Source organism: Microcaecilia unicolor, chromosome 3, assembly GCF_901765095.1.
Source record: "Microcaecilia unicolor chromosome 3, aMicUni1.1, whole genome shotgun sequence".
In the NCBI taxonomy this organism is placed as follows: domain Eukaryota; kingdom Metazoa; phylum Chordata; class Amphibia; order Gymnophiona; family Siphonopidae; genus Microcaecilia; species Microcaecilia unicolor.
In genome coordinates, this window is record NC_044033.1 from 311,384,402 (window position 1) to 311,407,597 (window position 23,196).

The following is a 23,196-nucleotide window of genomic DNA, read 5'->3' on the forward strand; positions in this document are numbered from 1 at the left end:
AAATGTGGATTTTAAACTATTGGCAAAAATAATGGCTAACCGTATGAAAAGAGTATTGCCAAAGTTAATACATGAGGCACAAGTAGGCTTCGTAGAAGGCAGAGTAATAGCTAAAAACCTCAGGAAAATTATAGCGGCCTTGGAAATGCGGAGGCGCAGGAGCGCCCAGTCTCTACTTATCAGTTTTGATGCCGAAAAGGCTTTTGACAGAGTGCACTGGGCGTTCCTGTTCGCGACGCTGGAAAAATATGGGTTTGACGGCCGGTTTCTGGCGGCAGTACGGACCCTGTATCATAGGCCGAAGGCAAAAATACGAGTCAATGGGGTGGAATCGGAGGAGTTCTTAATACAAAGGGGAACTCGTCAGGGGTGCCCCTTATCCCCGATGCTATTTGTCTTGACTCTTGACCCATTGATTCGAGAGATAATAGATAATCCGTTAGTAAAGGGGATACAAATGGGGCGCTCGGTATTCAAAATAGCGGCCTTTGCAGACGACCTCCTAGTTATGATCACGGAACCACGGGCATCCCTCTCGGCGTTAATGGAAATTCTGAAAGAATATGGAGACTATGCAGGCCTTAAGCTGAACTTAGCTAAATCTGAAGCACTAGCTTCATCACTAACAGTTAAGCAACTATGGACTCAGGATTTTCCCTTGAGATGGGCAGATAAATCATTTAAATATTTAGGAATCAGATTGACCATGGACTTAGAGAATTTATATGAGATTAACATCAACATCATGGTGGATGAGACTAAACGCCAGTTAGAGAAATGGGAGGGTCTCCCATTGACGCTGAGAGGCAGGATAAGTCTAATTAGAATTAGACTCCCGAGGTGGTTATACCTCATGCAGACGCTCCCCGTGCGAGTATTGAAGAGAGATTTGACTAGAGTCATGAGGGTAATTAGTAGGTTTTGCTGGGCACAAAAGAAACCCAAAATGCAAACTCCGTTATTAGTGGGAGGATGGGGTCATAGAGGCCTAGGATTGCCAAATCTGGCTGGATATAATCAGGCATGTCTATTAAGGCACATAGGAGACTGGGTGGGCCAGACTAATTTATTCACACCGATAGACATAGAAGAAGAATATTTCGCCCCTTATGACATGGTCACTTTGCTGCATCTGAAACAAGACCAGCTCCCGGCTCACCTCAAGCGATGTTCGTTGCTTCAACCGCTGAAGGCAGCATGGAGGTTGATGATTAAAAAGTTGGGAGGGAGTGCCACAACATCAGAGCTTTTGTCATTTAGAGGGAACCCGAATTTTGAACCAGGTCAAAGTAATTCGGTATTTTTCAGATGGGGACAATTAGGAATTATGAGTGGAGCATTTATTAGGGGATGCAACGACAATTATCCCGTTTGAGCAACTACAGGCAAAGATTGGGACTACATGGGGAGACCGATTCGCTTATGCCCAAGCCAAACACTATATCTTAGCCTTACACCAATCAGATTTACAGAGGAAACTAGGGGGTAAAGTACGGACATTCTTCCAACCCATGGAGGTGGCGGGGGTGACAGTATCAACCATATATAAAATGTTGCAGAAACGAACCCCACCACACAACTTACACTATATCATACAAAAGTGGGAAAAGGAATCGGGAACCACCCTAGCGGGATGGGACATTGGGACAACACTGGCACATATCCCGGCCCTCACTATAGATGAGAGACTTAGAGAATGTGGATTCAGAGTGGTGGTGAGGGCCTACATGTCTGGACGGCAAAGGGGACACATAGGCGGCACAACGGTGGAGAAATGTGTTAAATGTGATTACATACCCCACACTCTATACCATGCCTTTTGGGGATGTCCAAGAGTAAAAGCTTTTTGGGGAGAGATCCAGAGATTTATGTCTTTTATAGTAAAGAAACCCGTGGATGGAACCTGGGATCATTATGTGCTAGATACACAAACAGCATTCCAAACGCAGGCTGGGGGGGATAGAATATGGTGTCGCAAAGTATGTTTGGTGGCTAGAAAAACTATTTTACAAAATTGGATCCTATCAGACCCTCCGGCTTATTGGCATTGGAGAAACCAAGTGCACGAGTTGGCCACCTGGGAAGCCAGGGAGGCAAAGGGATCTCCGAAAAGGAAAAAAAGTTTTGTAAAGATCTGGGATCATTACATACAAGAACTAAGCCCGCAAGGACGAAGTCTGCTTCTTAATTTGCTGTGACCCTGATATAGGGAGCGAACACCTCTACTAAACAGCCCCACATATAAGGTTGGCACGCAGGGAAGGGAAGGGAGGTACCCCTGGGCTATCAGAACCAAGCCCAGAGGGGATAAGGGAATATAGGAGATACTAAAAGAGCACTGAACAATGTAGGTTATTCGGATGTATGAGTACCAAGGGATTGGGAGGTGAGGCGGGGAGGGGGAGGCTGAGGAGAAAGGGAAGGGGGGGGGGGGGGGAAATTACAAGTGTGAAGATCCTGATCAGAATTGATTTGGCTTATAGAGCATAAGTTGTTGATGATTTAGCCTAGTAAGAAACATTGTGTGATTAATATGCTAAATGCTAACAAACCTGTTCAACCATAAAAATTCATAGACAATTAAGGGGGTAGAGGGAATTAGGATAGGGGAGAAAAATGTTAAAAAGTTTTGAATACGGTTCAGTAATGTGTGTGATTTATGCAGCATAATTCATTGTGAAATGTGTCAAGTAAAATGTACTGTTTGGATTTAATATGCTGAAATGTTAATAAAAACTGTTTAAACATAAAAGGTACTATTTCCCCACACCCTCTCACCACCTCACTTAACTTTCAGGCCCTTAGTCAATGACCCTCCCCCACAGCCACCACCCAAAACCTTGCCTATTACTCTGTTTTCCCCTCCATTTGTCACCAAGTCCTGAATACCATTCTTCTGCTTTGCCCTCTATTTCCTGAGCTCCATCCATCTGTTGTCCTATCCATCTACCAAGTTGTCTTTCTGTCACTGAGTTCCATTCCTCTTCTGCTTCACTCACCTATTTTCTTTTCCCCAAGCTCTCATCCTTAATCCAGCACATACAAACTGGAAAGGCTGGGGCTGCAATCTGGTTTTAGCCATTGTCATGTGCACTGGATATGTCCTCGGACAACCCAGAAAAAGCCACCATTCCAGCAGGAACTAGAGAAATCCATGTAATATTTTTGTTCAGGTTCACTGGTGGTCCTTGTTTACTCTTATTGATCACTCAAGGTGAAATACAAAACAATGCAGTAACCATGGTAGCCTAGTGGTTAGTGCAGTGGACTTTGATCCTGGGGAACTGAGTTCGATTCCCACTGCAGTTCCTTGTGACTCTGGGCAAGTCACTTAACCCTCCATTGCCCCTGGTACAAAATAAGTACCTGAATATATGTAAACCGCTTTGAATGTAGTTGCAAAAACCTCAGAAAGGCGGTATATCAAGTCCCATTTCCATTTCCCTTCAAAAGAAATTAGATACCTCTCCCACAAGTAGAACTCTTTTCTCTTCTTATAGCATGTAAATACCATCTTTTCCCCTCACGGTGCCCTCTTATTTCCTTCCTCATATTCATCAGTATTTTGCTAACTCTCCCCTTCCAATAAACATTCTCTGTCTCCCCCCACCCATATCCAGCATCTCTCATCTGTATCCCTAAGTCTCAGCCATTTCTAGCCTCTCCTCTTTCTTTCCCTATGCCCTATGTCATTATCCTATTCCCACCCCCAGCATCCCCTTTTTTTTTTGTCTCTAGCCCTTTCCCCACCCCTGAATCAGCATCTTTGTTCTCTGCTCTCCTTCAGTGCAGCATCTCCCTTCCATTCCACCTTCCCTCTGCTTTCTAGGACCTGAAGTGGCAAATTATATTTTGCTTAATGGTGCAGTTGCTCTGTTCAATTGCTGCTGACAAACTATAAGGTGAAATCTACTATAATAAAACTCACCCTCAACATTCTGAAGACAACGTTCTGAAGTCACTCAGTCACTCACTGAAGGGTTCATGGATTCATGGTGGTGAAGCCACAACACTGACCATGTCTCTCTGCCCCGCCCTCGCATGACGGACCAATCAGAAAAAACACCCTCAACATTCTGAAACACAAAGGACCATCACAACACCGTTCCCAGGCAACACTAGGCAACGTAAGACGGACCAATCAGAGGAAACTATGCGACAATAAGGGAGGAGCATTCCCCAGCAGAATGGCTCATTATCTGTGCAGCACGGAGAGCACAGAACCACCGCTGGAACGAGAGAAGAATATTCCTGCTGTGGGTATGTGCAAAAATAGACCGGGGGAGGGGGGGGGGGAGAAATTTTTAAATGCCTAATGCCAGTACTGAAGAGTGCCCGAGGGCCTATAGCACAGACTGTATTTAGGATCGCTTGACATGGAGTCAGAGGAGCCGAAAAACAACGTGCCCGTCACCATCTGGGAATGGGCTAACAGGACAAGCTGCGGCCCAGCTGGAAGGATTACCCGCGACCCAGCCAGCAGCAAACAGCAACCAAGGAAGGGGGAGGAGTACTCCTTCCCTGCCTAGGAATCGCTGGAGACTGGCTGCCAAACTAACGAAACAACCGCACACCGACGCACCACCTCCAACATTCGAAAGGCATCCACTCTTTCTTCAACAGAAATGCAAACTAATAATACAAAACAAACAAAGAATACATGGTTTCTCAGGCGGCTGCAGGTAACTCCCCACCCCCTTTCTCTTCCCCTTTTGCCAAGGACGTGCCCAACCATCCCCAGCCTCAGGCAAGCAGTCTCCCACCTCGGGGATTCCCCGAGCACCCGGAAAAAGACGGCGCTGATTCCTGCAGCGCATAAATGTTCCAGCATTCCCCTGCAGCCGGCCTGAAATGGACCAAACATACCGGATCACCCCCCGACGGCCCGAGACCGTGCTCTTCTCCCTTCCGCCAACTTAAAACAACCATTCCCGTCCTCAGGCAAGCCATCACCCACCTCCAGGATGCCCAGAACCCCAGCCCAATGGAAAAAGATGGCGCTGCTTCCAACAGCACATTTCTCTTCCAGCATTCCCCTACAGCAGCCCTGAAATGGCCAAAAAATACAGACAAAGAACGTGCTCCTCTACCTTCAGCCCATCTAAAACAACACTGCTGCCTCAGCACAACACAAAAAAAAAAACACTCAACAAAGACTGACCCCCCCTACAACCACATTTACATTTCACCAACAGAAAGACCCCCCTCCACAAACCTCCTTGACAGACAAAACCACACACACACACAATACAACAGAAACACACCCTCAAAGCCACACACCAATCAAACCCACTTTGCCAGCACAGCACAGCACATCCCCCAAGCAAAAAACAAAACAAAAAAAGACACATCAACAACCTGCACACACATCGCACCCTCACACACACACACAAAATAACTCTGTGACACATACACACAAAAAAAAACCACATGCTAGCGCCCGTTTCATTGGTTTCGGAAACGGGCCTTTTTTACTAGTTTGTTAATAAAACTATTGACTTCATATAAATATAACATACCTAATCTACTCATTTCCATAGTAGACTTAAAGAACTGAATCAAATAAAAAATAAATTCATATGAGCAAATCGAATTAAACTTTTTGACTGAATCTGGCAGCACTAGGCGTTATCTTCTGAGCTCAGGCGTAGTCATGCATAACGTAGGAGCCAACTTTCCAGAATGATTGGAGGTGCTAAATACATCACAAGTTACCCACCCCACTTTGGACAAGGTGTAGGCATTTGGTTCAGTACTGGGCGTGCTCAGCTGACGTCTGTGATGCATACATCTTACTACCTAAAGCATGACACAAGATGGTAGGCCCTAACGGGTAGCATGATAGCTTGGGGGGGGGGGGGGGGGGGGGGGAGGGAAACAGGTGGGGAAAACTTCCCTGGGCCCGGCCTCCAAGGTGAGCCTGGCACTGGAGTCCGGCTCTCCTGCTCCTGTCGGGACCCAGGTGATTGCATTAACAAAGCATTGGTGAATATATATTTACCTTAAAAGCAGAGAGCCTTTAAAAATGCTGCAATATAAAAATCATAAAACACCATTCTAGCATTCCTAGAACCACTATGTGCAATTTTTTATCGGGCTCAATCATTCAGAGGGGAGCCATGCATTGTTAACCCCCCCCCCCCCCCCAAGAAAATGGGAACCATTTTAAGGCACTAACTTTAAATCCACAGGCAGCCAGCATTTTATTTAAGCAGACAGCTCTGCAACACTGCTCATATGCACTAATAGCAGTTGAATAGTGCAAAAAACAATTTTTTTTGTGCTTCAAACATTTAAAAACAGCATTACCTGAAACAATATACTCCAAGCTTCATAAAAATCCAAATTTCTCACAAAAATGAAACCTAAAACAGTTTTTACATGGCTCCCCTATGATTGAGCCTGATAACAAAAAATTGTACATAGTGGTTCTGGGAATTTGTTAGAATGGTGTTTTATGACTTTTTTTTTTTTTTTTTTTTAATATTGCAGTACTTTTAAAGGCGCTCTGTTTTCTATATGAAGAGGTACATTGGTGAATATATACTTCTAAAATGTTTTGTTTTATCCATAATTTGATTTAGTGGTTCTTTGTTTACCTTACTCATAGGCGGATTTTAAGTACTAGACTCATAATTGATCAATTTTGTGTCTGCCACAGGTGCAGTAATGCCGAAATGTCGGGCTTTTTTTTTTTTTAATAAAAAATTGATTTTGCAGTCTGGATATATACACCTGAGACTGCTCCTGTTTTACAAGTTAATAAAACTGATTTTGAGCTTTTAGATGCCTTGCTTTTTTATTCTCTGCAGGTAACTAACCGAACCCACTGCCTGGCAGATGTCTCCTGCCCATGTATATAGCTGATTTATTGTGATTAGTTTATGTGTGTATCTGCCTCTCCTTTTCTCTTTTACAACATGGTGGGTCTTCCATTCCTTCCTTAGCTCCTTGGTTAGATAAATCTTTTCCATAGAGAGATGCACGTTTTTAAAACTTATCGGATTGTTTGTCATACACCTTGAGCATTATCTTGGATTAGGGTTTGATTAAATGAATGGCTGACCTAAAATTCTCCATGTCCACAGGGGTTTGTGTGGCACACATCTGTGATGTTGGTGTACCCCAGGCTTCAAAGGTTTGACACTGCCTTAAATGTTGCCTAGACAGCTAATGCTGTTCTGAAATCTTTAGAAAGGTTCTACTGATCTCTCCTGCTGATTTAGGTCTCCTGTAAATACTTTAAGGATAGTGAAAAGGGGATGATACCACCATGTAGCAAGGTTTTCCTGCTTCCCCTCTCCCAGAAAAAAAACAAAACACCCAGCTGTAAGATCCTGGCAATGTCAATCAGTTAGCTGTTAGCATAAATGAGATGTAGAGCTACTTTCCTAGTGAGGTTTTGTTTTATTCCAGGATGGGGGATTACATGCATCAGTGTTCATAACCAGCAGGAAACTTTTTATAGGCACAATTTATTTCCATGCCTGTATAGTTTAATGAACTTTCTGTTTCTGCATGTGTCAGGAAGCAACTACCAGTGCAACAAATATCACAGAACCAATTATAGCAAGAGTGCCTCATGGTTTGTCTCTGTCCTCCAGGGCTGAGCAGAGCTTCAAGTCATCAGATCTTGGGAGCAGTAATACACCTATAGGACAGGTTCCAACATTTAATTCCTGGAAACAAGGTAAATGGAAGGGGATTATGTAATATACAGTGACTTAAAGCAGTTGAATCAAATGTGCCCACTGTACTGATAACTCTGAACTAGTACAGATTCATCTCTTTCATTACTGTTTTTTAAAGAAACTTACTCATTTCTTGTGTCTGAGAAGCTGGGAACGGTCTTACAATAGTGTGGCCAACCAGGATTGAAAAAAACTTAGGCAACTTGGACATTGGCCAAAATTTGTAGGCATCTGAAAATTACACGTTTAATTTTTTTTGCTCATCTTGTGTTTCTAATGCTACCTATTTGCCTGACTTTGATTTATTACTTTATTTTCTTTTTGGTTTGGCCACTTTTCCCCCCTGTCCTCCCTGTTGCTTCTCTTGGTGGGGCAACTTCTCCAAATGGGTTAGCTTCAATAAGGGCAGAGTAGTTTGCTCAGCAATAGTGGCTTGGCCAGACCTAAAGCCACAGTGTGCCCACTTCTGCATGTAAGTTGTGACATGGGTATAGAATTGCTGAAGGTTTGCCCCATTCTTGGTTCCTGTAACTACTTGGGTCCCTTTACTTTTACTTTGTTGAAAGACCTTTCTGCTGTGTGTATGTATGTGTGTGTGTGTATGTATGTATGTATGTATATATATATATATATATATATATATATATATATATATATGTGTAACATAGTAGATGACAGCAGGAAAAGACCTGCACGGTCCATCCAGTCTGCCCAACAAGATAACTCATATTTGCTGCTTTTTGTGTATACCCTACTTTGATTTGTACCTGTGCTCTTCAGGGCACAGACCGTATAAGTCTGCCCAGCACTATCCCTGCCTCCCAAACACCAGCCCCTCCTCCCAACCACCGGCTCTGGCACAGACCGTACAAGTCTGTCCAGCACTATCCCCACCTCCCAACCACCAGTCCCGCTGCCCACCACCGGCTCTGGCACAGACCGTATAAGTCTGCCCAGCACTCTCCCCGCCTCCAGATCTTGACTAAGCTCCTGAAGATCCATTCCTTCGGCATGTATATGTGTATATATATATATATATATATATATATATATATGCACATTCAAAGTAGGTATTTCATTGCTGTTAGGTTTTTATAGGTTTTATAGGGCTTAACTGCTTTTGGCAGCACAGTTTCTGTTCTTGTTTTTCTCACCTTTTGGCAGTGTTGAGATGAATTAGGTCACTTGGGCAAAGTAATCAGTATGCTAATCATCAAAAGGGATGTTGTGGGGGGGGCCTTTATTATCTTTATTATCTATGTATCTTTGGTTCTAGGGGAAATGTTTCAAAGAGCTGCCTTTTCTAAACAAGTTCTGAAAGAAGAGCCTCTGGGTAAGGGAATACTACTTTGCTAGGAGATTTGGTAACAAAGCTTGGGACAGAATTTGTACAGTTTGATTAAAATGTCACTCCTGGGGGAGTTCTATATTTCTGCGCAACACAGAATTTGCGCAGAATTCTGCACCTTTGTAGACTGCACAGAATTCTACATTTTCTTGCACACTTGCCAGCTTCAGCATGGCATGAGGAAGAGCTGCTCAGCAGCACATCGGGCTGCTTCCTGCTCCTCTGCCACCTTGGTCCTCGGCGGTTCCTGCAATGTGGCTGTAAAGGCCTGTGTGGCTCAAAGAACAGTCAGGCCTGGGACAACAGAGAAACAGGAAGCAGCCTGTATATGTGCAGGAAGGTGGATGGAAAAGGTTAGCATATCTGGGTTTTAAAAAGGTTTGGACAAGTTCCTGGAGAAAGTCTATAGTCTGTTATTGAGATGGATATGGGAAAGCCACTGCTTGCCCTGGGATTGGTAGCATGAAATGTTGCTACTACTAATTAGGTTTCTGCCAGGTACTTGTGACCTGGATTTTCCACTGTTGGAAGCAGGATACTGGGCTAAATGGACCACTGGTCTGAGCCAGTATGGCTATTATGCTACTATGGTGTGAGTGTGGGGAAAGGGGGGGGGCTGGAAAAGATGGATGTGGTGCGTGCCATGGGAATGGGGTTGGAGGCCTGTAGGAAGGTGCAAGGGGAAACTGTATGGTGGTGGATGGCGGGTATTTTGTGCCTAGGGGGAAGATGCAAGCCCTTATGGGGGAAAATTCTACACAAGAAGATTGCAAATAGTATGCAGAATCTTCACTTTTTATGCACAGAATTCCATCCTGGAGTAAATCTGTTTTTTTTTTTTTTAATGAAATAAAAACTTTAGTTATTAGCTTGTATTAAACTAAGGAAAAATATTAGATTTAAATTTAACTGTTAGAGCCCTAGAGCAATAAAGTAGGTATTTAGCTTATTGGGTCTAAATTTTGCCTTAGTTTAGTCCTCGGCCTCCCATCTGCTCAAGGCAAAATCTTAATTTTATAGTCAATTATAGTAATTAAGAGGAAAAGGGGGGAAATTGTCACAACAGGTATCTAAATCAGCAAGCAATTTGCCCTGAACAACAATTTATAGTTCAATGAGAAGCAAACGCAAAACTAAAGCATAAACTATATCAAATCTTAAAGCTCTTTATTAGTTTAGTATCCCTACTCCTTTAATTTTAAGTAACTAACGAAATTGACCAATTGTGTGTGCACTACAGATTCAAGAATCTTAACAGTGAAGGGAAGGTTACCAATTGGATGTTTTTGAGCGTACAATGGCTGATTTCCAGTAATCTGAGACTGAGCCCATAGGCTGAGGCAGACCATGGAATGAATGAATGGAAGGAAGGAATCAAAGGAGTGCTTAAGAATGCTAGATGGAATGGGGTCATTTGGTGATGTTAGTATTAAGTTGTGTAATGATCTATTAAGCTCTGCATGAGATGGTTGGGTGAATTTGGGTCATGGTACTGCAAGAAATAGATGAGATGCGAACTTGGGGATGTAGGTAGGGATTGGTAGGTTGTCATTCCTACTGGAAAGCTGCTACAAAGAATAGCTATTTTATTGTTGAAATATAGTGATAACGACTGAGCAGATGGTTTTTGTTCAGAGGCCGTGGAGTTGAATTGATAAGTGGTTAGTGCTTTCAAGGTTTTGTAAAGAGTGGAATTATTGGGTGCCTTAGTAATTTTGGTGGTAAAATATTTCTTGTTGGTTATTTGTATAGCTAATTTTATATGAATGTGCCGTATTTTTGAAGATAGAAAGTTGAATACTGGATGTATGGCTACGCCATTTTCTTTTTGCTTGGTGGAGTTGTCTTTTGTGTGAATGTAGATCCTTTTGTGAACCATGGATTATAAGTCTTATGCTGTTGCAACAGTGTAAGAATTTGTAGTGGGGCAACAGTTTCAAACGCTGTACATAACAGTATTCCGTATTGAGATTTGATCTTGAAGACAGTATGTGGTGAATGAGCTGTTCTAGATTGGAATTTGTAAGAAGGGAGTTTGGAGTAATCGAAGAAAGACCTCTTTGTGGTGTGTTTAAGGAGTGCAATCTGTTGCGGGAACGGACAAAGTTGACGGGGGCGTATCAGAGGCGTGGTGAAGGCGGGACCGGGGCGTGTTTATCGGCCGAGGAGAGATGGGCGCCCTCGGCTAATAATCGAAAAAAGAAGGGCGTCTGAAGCGAGAATTTGGGTCACTTTTTCTGGGTCCTTGTTTCTCACGAACAAGTCCCCAAAAAGTGCCCTAACTGCCCAGATGACCACCAGAGGGAATTGGGGATGACTTCCCCTGACTCCCCCAGTGGTCACTAACCCCCCTCCCACCAAAAAAAAAGAACTTTAAAACTTTTTTTTTTGCCAGCCTCAAATGTCATACCCAGCTCCATCACAGCAGTATGCAGGTCCCTAGAGCAGTTGTTAGTGGGTGCAGTGGACTTCAGGCAGGTGGACCCAGGCCCATCCCCCCCACCTATTACACTTGTGCTGGTAAATGGGAGCCCTCCAAACCGCCCCCAAAACCCACTGTACCCACATCTAGGTGTCCCCCTTCAGCCATAAGTGCTATGTTAATGGTGTAGAGTTGTGGGTTTTGGGGGCTCAGCACCCAAGGTAAGGGAGCTATGGACTTGGGAGGTATTTAAAATTTTAAAAATTAACAAGTGCCCTAGGTTGCTCGGTTGGTGTCCTGGCATGTGAGAGGGACCAGTGCACTATGAATCCTGGCCCCTCCCACGACCAAATGCCTTGGATTTGTTCGTTTTTGAGCTGGACACCTTTGGTTTCCATTATCGTTGAAAAACGATACCGCCCAGCTCAAACCCGCCCAAATCCGATGCATTTGCCCGGCACAAACCGAATTATCGAAAAAGATAGGACGCCCATCTTTTTCGAAAATACGGTCTGGCTTGCCCCTTCACGTACCCGTCCTCGGAGATAGATGCCCATGGAGATGGGCGTTCGATTATGCCCCTCCACGTGTTTTCCACGGTGAGTGGGAGCAGTGACATGTTGTGTCAATCCATGATCTAGCAAAAGGGTTAAAAGATCTTTTGAGAAGGATGAAGAGGAGTCATTATGGTAAAAGTTAGTCTCCTAGGATAATTGGATTGGAGGAGTTCAGGCAGAAATCTGTCATCAATGAGTGTAGGAGGCCACATGATGATGAAGTTGAGGGGGTAGAGTAGAAGAAAATCTAAAGGAGGGGTGCTGTGAAGACCAGAATTTAAGTGATTCAAGAGTAGGATGTGCTAGAGTGGAAAACTAGTCAGCTAGTTTAGATTTATGGATAACTGCTATACCTCCACCGCAATGGCTAGTGCGGTTACAGACATAATAGTTGTAACCCTGAGGGACTGCTTAATTCAGATAGGCAGCATCAGTGACTGTGAGCCAGGTTTCTGTGAGGAACAGGAGGTCTAGAGAATGAGCGAGAATTAGGTCATATATTGATGCATCAAATCTCTTGAAGCTAGAGTAGCAGACTTGGAGTACACAGAAGTGTATAAAGTACACCTATAGGAATATAGTAGAGAAGTTTCAGCAACAGCTGTGTTGCCTTGGAGGAGGAGGGGGGGGGGGGGGGGGGGTCACCTAACAGAGCATCATCTTGGTGAACAGGATGCAATTTTGTAGCCAAGATCTGCAATACCCTTTTACACTGAGGAAGTCTCCCGGGTCTTCTGCCCAGGAGGGAAGGGTTAGGATAGCCATCTTAGTTGGAGATTAGAATATTAGGCATGTAGATAGCTGGGTGGCTGGCTGGCTGAGGATTGCTCACTCACCTGCCTGCCTGGTGTGAAGGCTATAGCCCTCAAAAATCACTTAAAATTTTACAGTGCTTGTGAGAAGCCGGGTATCTGAAAATGTAGGAGGGAAGTACTGGCACCTAAATTTAAGCTCTTATGTAGAAAGTTGAAATCTAGAACCTTCAGGGTAGCATTCTGAGGTTCTGCATGTGGAACAGGGTGCTCTGGCTACCTCTTAGAAATGCTCTAGAGTCTCAATGTATAGATGAGATGGTGCAGGGAAAAGGGATTTAGATTTATTTGGAAGTGGGCAACATTCTGGGGAACCTTATTCTGATAAAATGGGTGGGCCAGACTGCTGGTGCTAATTTTTTCAAAAGGAGCTAGAGCAGCTTTTAATCTAGAACCTGGGGAAAGCTGATAGACACATGGTTTGGAGTGAGGTATCTTTAAGGAATACTATCAAAACAAGGAAGTTAGGACACACAATCTTGCTACTTGCTGGGATTCTGCCAAGCACTTGTGACCTGGCTTGACCACTGTTAAAAAGCAGGATACGGGGGGGGGGGGGGGGGGGGGGGGGGGGGTTGTTTTTTGAGCTTTGAGCTGACCCAGTTGACAATTTTCTAACAATATATATTAACTTTCTAAGAATACATCAATGGCTCCATTCCATTAGAGAAGGCTAAGTTTTTACTCGCTATCTTTTAAACTTCTAGTTCCCAGTTTGAAACAGATGGTCTGAACATCTGAGTTGTGATGGCAGTGAGATTTGAGCTTGAGTCACTAGTCTTTCAGCTTGAAGGTTCTTGATGTCCTTAATAGGCTGCACTTTATCTTCTGTATTTTATTGTACTCTTTTGTTGTGCATACGAGACTTTAGGCTTACCTATGCATTCCCTAGAGCATTTTTTTTCTGCTTGTATATTTCAGGAAAATCCCTGCAATATGCCACCAGTACATGCACCCTTGTTGATAAGTTAAGGCTTAGGGTTCCTGGAACGGCACATAAACTAGCTGAATCTACAGGCCACTGGAAGGATGAAGCAGCTGCTCCTCCCTTCTTTCTATTCAAGACTGTGGGTGATGATAAGGAGGACTCAAAGAGCAGTCAGACTCTTACTGCCCCAATATCAAATCCTTGGAGAAAAGGTGAAGTTGAGTGCATGTGGACAGAAGAGCAAAAGGGTAAACTTTACCCTTACCTGATTTCCTTTTTGAGCTCTGTTAGACAAGACCAGACTGATGGGTAAGGTACCCCTATCAACAAATGGAGGCAGAGACTTGAAGATTCTGACAAAATAAGTATAATAGATGGTGCAGCCAGGAATTCCCCTGGTCCGTCAGCTATGAGCACAAATTCACATGGCAACCATACAAAGTGGGGAAATCTGAAGTGAGACATGAACTGCCTTCAGATCTAGGATAGACCAAAAACCTCCCTTCAGCACCACAGAATAAAAAGAATAATGGACCCTGCCTATATTCTGACTTGAAATGGGCTCCAATGCTCCTAACCAGGGATATGGAGTCAGGGTCTGTAAAAATGTACAGATTTCAACTCCAGCATCAAAATAAAAACTTAAAACATTATTATTTATGGTAAATGTATTTTATGAACATTTCTTGTTCTGATATAAAGTACTGGTAAATATTAAACATACACTAGTACTGTAGATCAGAACAAAAAATGTAAATTCTTAGTCACACAGTAGAAAAATAAGAGGAATTGAAAGTCTGGTGCACTACACAGTCCTACTCCTAATTGGAGCAATCATAACAAGGACTCACTCATGCCTTGAGTGGAGAACTAGGGGCGGGGTGTAATCATAAAGGCACCTGAAGCCAGCGCTGCAAATTCCAAGGTGTAACTGATGGACTACCTCCACAATCTACTGGTCTGATGTGGTAAGGGGGCCACTCCTGGTAGAACAGGGTGAGACAATCCCCCACCTGAACCTCCCTGGAGGAGGCTCATGAATCCTCAATAGGGACTTTTGGAAGATACCGTAGTGGAAGCAGGTCCATCTCTTGCCCTCTGGGCCCCAACACCTCTGCCCGCATAATGTCCAAGCAGAGGTGGTTTTCCTATTCTGCTGACACCAAGCCCCAATCTTTAGTGCCTGAAAGACCTCTCCTTGAGATCAGACTCTGTCCTGTCCTTGAAGCTGGTGTAGGTGAGTCTTGCCTAGGTCCTAAATATATTTTTTCAAATTGCTGAACAAGGGGCCTCAAAAGACCAACTTAAGTCAAGCAGGACTTGGAGGCTGTATCTCTAGGTCTGTACCAAATATTAGTATTTAGTTCGGCTCTGAATATATTACTCATATTTGGCCAAATAGCAACTTAAATTCAAATATAAATAATCCGGGGCTCTACTGTGCTAAATTACTACTTAAATGAACACTTGATCTCTGATTTTCACATTGCTCTTTTATTATTTGTTAAAGCTCAATGCCCAGTATTCGTACTCAGCCAAATCCTAAAATATGCTATTCAGTACAACCCTAGTGCTGCTACCACCCCATATATTCCATTGAGTGATAACATACACACAAAGACCCCTCCCCCCCCAACTTCAACCTGATTCTCTCCAGTGAGGCAATTGCTGTAACCACCACAGATAAATGCTTTAGCTTTCAATACACATGTCTTAAGATTTGCTTAACAAACTCTACCATGTGATCATGAGCTTACTTAAAGGCAGAGCCACCCTTCACCAGGATAGTCTTTGACCACCATCACTACTACTACTACTATTTAGCATTTTATAGCACTACAAAGCGTACGCAGCGCTGCACAAACATAGAAGAAAGACAGTCCCTGCTCAAAGAGCTTACAATCTAACAGACAAAAAATAAAGCAAGCAAATCAATTAAAGCAAATCACTAGGGAATTCACTTTATCGAGATAGAGAAACCTGTTTTTCATCCTGCTTCAGAGCCTGCCCATCAATTACTGCTTCTGGAGGACCCTTTCCAGCAACCTCCACTCTGCAAACCACCTTGGGCCTTTCCATTTCATTGTGCCCTCTCGGTGTAAGTGGAGACCTTCAAGAATGGCATCGCCATCTGTAGGCTCCTCTCAGGTGCATGCACAAATGTGGAGAGCCAGAGACTCGTTTGTTAGGGACGAGCTGGCATCCTTATAAAACAGTTTCACTACTGGGCAGTCCTTATCCAGGGAGGCAGTTCCCAGGAGGGAACAATATCCTTTGTGTCTATGTACCATATATCCTCTGCAGAGGCCTTGCTGTGCAGCCAGGCCCACTTGCAAACCCAGGCCAGGACCCCAGATACAGCTGGAACCCCACCTCCCTAGAACCTTGATTCTAAGACCATCCCTAAAGGGCCTGATGCAAAACCTTTAAACTCCCCTAGAGCTGGAGACGAGACGACGGAGGAAACAATTTTTGCTCCTCAAACCTGGAGTTCTGCACTTGGGGGGTACCTTCTTTTTAAGATACCCCTGCAAGTGCATAGTTAGGCTGGGGGGAAAGAAGTATGTGTTTACTGAACCTGGACATTTGTCTTCGCTAATCGCCTCAGCTAAGACGGAGAAGCATTAAAGATAATGTATAGTTTCCTAGTAGAGAAGGATTTTCTTGTATTAGTTCCTGAGTTATAGTTCTCTCTAAATTTAAATTCTTGGATCTCCAATTATGGACTTGTCTTATATTGTTGAAAGTGTAAAGACTTATTTGTCCTTTCCTTTCTTCTCTTTTTCCTGTTTAAAAATTATTTAACTGACTCTTTCCTAAGCAAGATGGTTTATTGTAAAAATTGTTTAAATGAATAAATTAAAAAAAAAAACCTCCCCTAGAGCGCTTCTAAAATGATCGGTTAGGGCCTGTAACATGGTGGGGTGTCCAATCAGGAACTCTCCCCACCCTTGCAGGCAAAGCAAAGAAGCCTGCAATTCCCAGTCCTGAAGGACTCTGAGGCAAACAGCTTCAGGTCTGATTCTATTCTTGACAAAATTGGCTTTTCAGAAGGCGCCATGGGAGCCTGTAGCCCAACCTCCAGCAGTCCTGCTGTTGCATCCAGGATTACCATGAGGGCATCTGCTGAAGAAATTTTTGCTCTTCCTGTCGGTACAGGGCAGTAGGAGCTGGCTGTACTACTAACTCACCAGCAAGCTGATTCTTGGAACTCCTGCAGTAGGTGCAGAAAAATAGCTCTCCAATGCACAAAGAAATGATATTCAAATTATATACACACAGCAAAAGCAAGGGGAAGGAACATGCTTGTGCACATGCACAGAAGTGCTGCAGTAAGAGCAGCTCTTGTGTGTATGCACTAGGCAAATCAGCTTATATTTAAGGGTGCAGAAGTGTGACACCACACTTCTGTGCCCTTAAATATAAACTTAATTTTTTTTTTAAACTAGGAAGGCTTAAATTTAAGCACAGAAAACAGGCGCCAATGTCTGCTTTCACTTTTGGATTTGGCTGGACTTACACACGTTTCTTTTTCAGTACCGGCACTTAGAGGCTTGCAAGGGCTTTCTTCCACTTCTAAAAGAAATCAAAAGAAAAATTCTTGTCAAACTTTCCACTGCCAGATCTGAGCTGGGGTTTCCCCCCCCCCCCCCCCCCCCCCAGTGGTAAGAGCAGGGTTTGTGCGATGTTTGGGAAGACATAGCAAATGACATGATTAGCATATATTTGACTACACTTAAATATAATTTGTACCTATCTCTGCAATGCTTATTTTTGCGCTAAAGCCCTCTGTGCATTCTGTACAGATTTATATGCATACTATTCCCACACTAACTGGCCTTGCTGCTGCCAGTAGGTTTTTAGGAATCTGCTTGCAGCTCTCAAATGTTCCACAGGATCCACTTCTCAGCATTACTGCTGCATCAGTTACCTAACAAAGAACCTCCACTAAGGAGGAAAGAATTTAAAAGCTAGGAGTTTAACATAGGCCTGATCCAGTCAGTCCCCTGCTTGCCTGTCCCTTAAATTAACAAGATGTATCCAATTGCTAGAACTCTGCCGTACAAACCCCCCCCCCCCCACACACACACACAACCTTGAAACAGGCATGCAAACTGCTGACAAAAAATGTACACTACCTCAACTTTGTAGGAGAGGAAGGTCTCAGGAGATAAAGCAGGGTGGGGGTGGGAATACTACTCGTCCCCTAATGAGCACTGCCAGCTAGCCTCAAAAGCAAAACTTGTGGACTAGAAGACTAGAACTTGGGGCCCTGGAGAGAGAGACACCTGAGGAAGATCATGCACCAATTCTTGGTAGCAATGCCAAGGCTTAACCTCAAGGGTTGCAGGTTGTGGACTGCACCCTGGGGAAAAGCCTTTTTAGAAGAAATCCTGCTTTGTATCAGAAGATATATACAACCTGCTGGAGACACAGAAATACTAGGAATATTCCTGGTTGCACCTCCTGTTATACAGATGTGGTTGGAATCTTTGTCGCTGGTTTCATCTGCTGCTAGGACGTAATCCATCAGTCTGGACTTGCCTAAAAGGACAAAACAAAACCTTTCTACTAGAAGATCCAGTCTGATTTTTGAGATTCAGAACTTTAGTACCAGTATTTCCCAAAAGACTTTATTCTCATTGCATGCAAATCTGTTCAAATTTGTCCTCTTAAAATACCATGACCTTTAAAACCCATAAACTCAGATGGCTCAGTCTGGCCAGATGATATGTAGAAACATAATTCAAGACTTTCCTGGTTGCAAGGAGTATCTGTCCTGTGAAAACTGGTCTGAGATGAGTCTTTCCACATCAGTATGCGTTTGGAGGAGTGTTGCTGCAATCCATCAGACTGCTCAAGATCACTGCCTACGCTAGAAAACTGATGCCCCGATGATCAATTCCCTACGCTGTTCAGAAATGGCGCCCTAAAAATAGCGCTGAAACAGCGCAGGGAATTAATTCCCCAATGATCAACGCTAATAACATGCAAATTTGTGTGCTTTATTAGCGTTGATCATTCTGGGAAAGTGTGGCAGGATTGTGCCACCAGATTTCCAGCCCTCGTAGCAATGGGGGGGGGGGGGGGGGGGGGTCGGGGGGCTGGAGGTCCATTGGACCTCTAGTCCCACATGTCCTTGTGGGGGGGGGGGGGGGGAGGGCTGTGACAGGCGGGTGTGTGACAGCCCGAGCTGCTTGAATGGGGGGGGGGGGGGAGGGGGCTTAACCTAATGCCAGCTTTGAGCAGGTGTAGGGTTAAGGTGCTCTTCCGCTCCTACGATCAGAGCGCTGTTGTCTGATCATAGGGGTGTAATACAAGCAGAATTTGTGTAAATCCTAATTTAAATGAGCTCTGCCTTATGGTTTCGCTTGGGCACTTTCTGCCCGATGATCATGGTGGCGCAGGTAAATGTGGGTGCTAGTTCGGCGCTTGTGGCTTCTAGCGCCCGTATTTATCTTTGATCATCTGGCTACGAGTTCTTTAGTTGATCCCACCCACAGGACTATCATTCTGGCTTTACCCCCAGTACACGTATGGTGGTGGTTTTCTACTTTTGGATGGGGGGGAGAGGGGACAGTTAACATTAAAAAAAAAAAAAAAACTTAGATGGGGGAGGCAACCTCCTGACTTTAACTTTCTGCTTCCTATTTTACCTGCTTTCTTAATCGTATTAGTTTTCTCCATGACCATGGCAGAGGGGATAGCCTGCGTCTCTATATCAGAGAGGAGGAGAAACATGTTACCTCAAACTGTCATCGGGACTGTGTAACAAGCCTGACTCCTACCACACATCAGGAGTTGAGCCTTGGCGACTGGAGCGTCTCAGGAAGCACTACATAGGCTTTCCTGTACCTGCAGACATGCTTCTTCTGACAACCCTCTACAAGTCAACTAGGTTCCCTCTTGTTCTGGGCCACAAACTATTCCCTACAGATTTCTAGGGAGATGTAGCATAGCACAACCTGAAGTCAGGGTCTCTGAATACAAACCTACAAAAGTACTGAGTTACTATAGTGTTTGACATACAAGTCTATTAGTTGTGTCCAAACTAAATAGTGACCCAGGTAAGGTGGATAAAAGATGAGCACAAATAGATATTTTTGATACTGACTGTACTTGTCTGTTTCTCTCTAGTTACAACAGTGACTTGATTTTTTTCTTTTGAAAAATTTCTCAGTAAATGTAACTTCACTTGCTAGCTGAAAAGGTAAAATCTTTGCCATACCTGCTAATTTTCTTTCATTTAGTCCAGCTTATACCATCCTGAGCAAGTGGGTTGTGTTCCCACCTACCAGCAGATGAGGTAGAGAACTGGCTTTTCCAGCGAAATCATTGGTATAAGGTGCTAGTACTCAAGGGAAATCTCCAGTATAGCACTGCCACAGCAGCAGCAGGTCTATTGGGATTTATTAACTGCCTTTAAGAAGAGATTCACCGAAAATCACACCCATACATCATAAACCACTGCAGCTTTAAAGTTTAAACTCCAAATGACGCGTCCTGTGGTGTGGTGTTTTTGTTTCTATCATAAGAATGAGGCAAGCGTCCCAGTAACTGAAGTCGTCCAATGGGAAAGTCTTAGGAAAGTACAGCCAGACTAAGGGAAAGTAAATTAACAGAGATGACTACTAAATTTCATCTTCCTTAGCGTCCTGGCTGTACCATCCTGAACAAGTGGGATATACCCAAGCAGAGCTCACTAGCTGGGGAAGGCAAAGCCCACTGCATGAAGGCTCTGCCAAACACATCCAATCTGTAAATGCTTTATAAAGAAACAGAGACGACCACGTGGTTGTTTGATAAATATCCTCCGGGGAGACTGCATAGGCCTCTGTTCAAATGGTCACCTATGCCCAAGTTGAGACAGTCCTTCAACCTGGAGGGGAATGGGACACGCTCTTGTTTGTGCAAACAGAAGCCACCTAAATCCAGCATACAGTAGTAGCCTTGGAAGCTATCTGACCCTTGAAAGGATCATGGAACAGGACAAAGATAATCTGAGAGGTGAATTTGTCTCCTACAAACTCTGCTTGCATCTAGCTTGTGGAGCCTGCATGTTGAATCACAAAAGAGGGCAAGCACACGTGGTTCACATGAAGGGGGGATATCACCTTAGCCAGAAATGGAAGGACAGTGCAAATACATACCAAATCCTCCTAACAGGACATGTATGCATCCTGATAAACGGCCTAAAGCTCCGACATCCTCCTGGTCGACAAAATCATCACCAGGAACGCTTATCTCAAGATGAGATCTTTTAATCAAAGCCAAGTTCAGAGGCTCAAAGGAGATCCCATGAAGACATTCAGCACTAGGTTTAGATCCCAAGAAGGATGGATAGGAGGATGCAGAAACATGACTCCCTTCAAGAACCAAGCAATGTTCCTATGAGAGGCATGGAAAATCCCCAGACCCTGCCCCAAAAGCAGGAAAGGGCTGCCAGCTGCACTTTCAGCAAGCTCGGTGCGAGACACTGGTCAAACCCATGCTGCAGGAAGCCAAGCACCTCTAGAATCTGTGCTTTCCCAGAACACAGAAGTTATCGTATAGTGGTGGTCTTTCCAAGGAAAGAGCTAAAGCTGATTGCACCAGGCCTGAAAAACCTTCCAAACCCAGCCAAGGGCCAGAGGAGTGGCAAACTTGCAGGCCCTGAGTAAGGCAGACATCACCATAGGCAAGAAGCCTTTCTTCACTAAAGGCTGCCTCTCAAGGGCCAAACTGAAAGCCAGAAGGGATCCAGATCCTCAATTTCCATAGGACCCTGCCTGAGTAGTCTATGGAAGGGGATGAGGCTCCTCCATTAAAAAGTGGAACAGATTCACATACCAAGGCCTCTGCAGCCAGTCTGGCCCCACCAGGAGGACCAGAAAGGGATGACATACTATGCTAAGAAGCACCCAGCCAACCAGAGGAAGATGCACAGCCTGTTTCTTCTCAAATTAATTTCATTAATCTATACTGTAACAAATTGCTGACAACTCTGGTTTTCTGCTCTTATTGTGACTATCAAAATGTACAATATTAGTTAATTGATATAATCATCAGTATATAGTTTTTCTATCATTCTTAACCACTATAGTATAATATTTCAATATTGTTACATTTTATACTTTGAATTTTAATCTAATCTGTAAGTCATTGGGCAGCAGACGATGTCCAAAATCACACCTTGTATTGCAATAGCTTTTAAATATATTTTTATGTATCATATTTTTAATTCATATTGACTTTATTCTGTATATGGTTGTAGACTCTTGAGGAAGGCCTTCGGGCCGAAACACAACTCGTGTCAAGTCTTTTTGGGTATTGCAATAAAAGGTGTTATTTTGGACATTGTCTGCTGCCCTTTCCTTTTTCACCCTTGTTCTGACTGTTTCGTCTGTGTATTAGAAGGGCTACTGTTCTACTGTTTTTCTGCCATAATAATAATGCTAATTCCTTTTGAGATGGAAATGCTCTGCCCTGGCATTGCTGCTCATGGCCGTGAGGTCAAAGACTGGCTGCCCCTGACCATCCAGGAGAAGCTGAAAGGCTGCCTGTCCCAGCTCCCACTTTCTCTTCTGGATCCAACCAGGACAAGCTGAGGAAAGTCTGCTTGAACATTGACCTTGCCTGACTATATGGATGATGACAACACCAGAAGACTTCCATCTGGACTCTTGTACCTCCTGTCTTGATATAGGCCACTGTTGTTAAATTATCTGACATCAGTCTAACTTCTTTCCCCCCCCCCCCCCCCCATAACAGGAAGAACTCTACTGGGTATCAAAGCAGTTGATGGACCAAGAGGCTTCCAGGGAGAACCAAGACCCCCAGCAATGGGGTCCCTTTTCAAGGAGACTCGCATTAGTTGTCTCCACCACTCAATTCAGCAGAACATGGCTAGGATTGTCCCACCAGGCCAGACAGCACCACACTGAGTGGAAGCAGCACACAGAAGTTGAAATCCTGGGAGACTGGAGCCCACTGTGACAACAGGGCTGCCAGAAGAGGGTAAATGAGCCGAAGTCCAGGGGACCACCTCCAGGGTAACTGAAATTGACCTCAAGGGCAGGTAGTTGCAGGCCTCAGGTGCTTGAAGGCTGCTGCTGAGCTTGCAGCATCTCCACGTGCTGCTGTGGGAGAACTGGTTTCCTACGCTGTATCAAGAATCCTCAGGTACTCCTAAGGTCCGAGAGGGAGACAGGTGATGTGAAAAGTGGCCTCCATGGAATTCTTTGCAGTCAACCTGGATCAGCCAATCATCCATATAATGAATCAGGATACCTGGCAGTGCAGATGTGCCGCTACAACTACATCTTGGAAAAGGTGCATGGAGCTATTGCCAGACGAAAGGAACAGGCCAAAAACTGAAGATGCTACCCCAGCACAACAAGTGGAGGATGCTTGTGGTCTTCCTTCATCAGAATATGGAGACAGGCCTCTGACAGATCC

The 23,196-nt window shown here is 44.2% G+C and overlaps 1 protein-coding gene across 4 annotated transcripts in view; it reads left to right on the forward strand.

Moving 5' to 3' along the window:
• The window catches only part of LOC115466794, a 182,552-nt gene that overhangs the window by 97,687 nt on the left and 61,669 nt on the right, over positions 1-23,196 (forward strand). For all 4 annotated transcript variants that reach the window (XM_030198316.1, XM_030198317.1, XM_030198315.1 and 1 more), the window contains 3 exons: positions 7,605-7,690; positions 8,968-9,024; positions 13,752-13,970. In XM_030198316.1, coding sequence (XP_030054176.1) covers positions 7,605-7,690; positions 8,968-9,024; positions 13,752-13,970 — 362 coding nt within the window. The remainder of the gene's footprint in view (positions 1-7,604; positions 7,691-8,967; positions 9,025-13,751; positions 13,971-23,196) is intronic.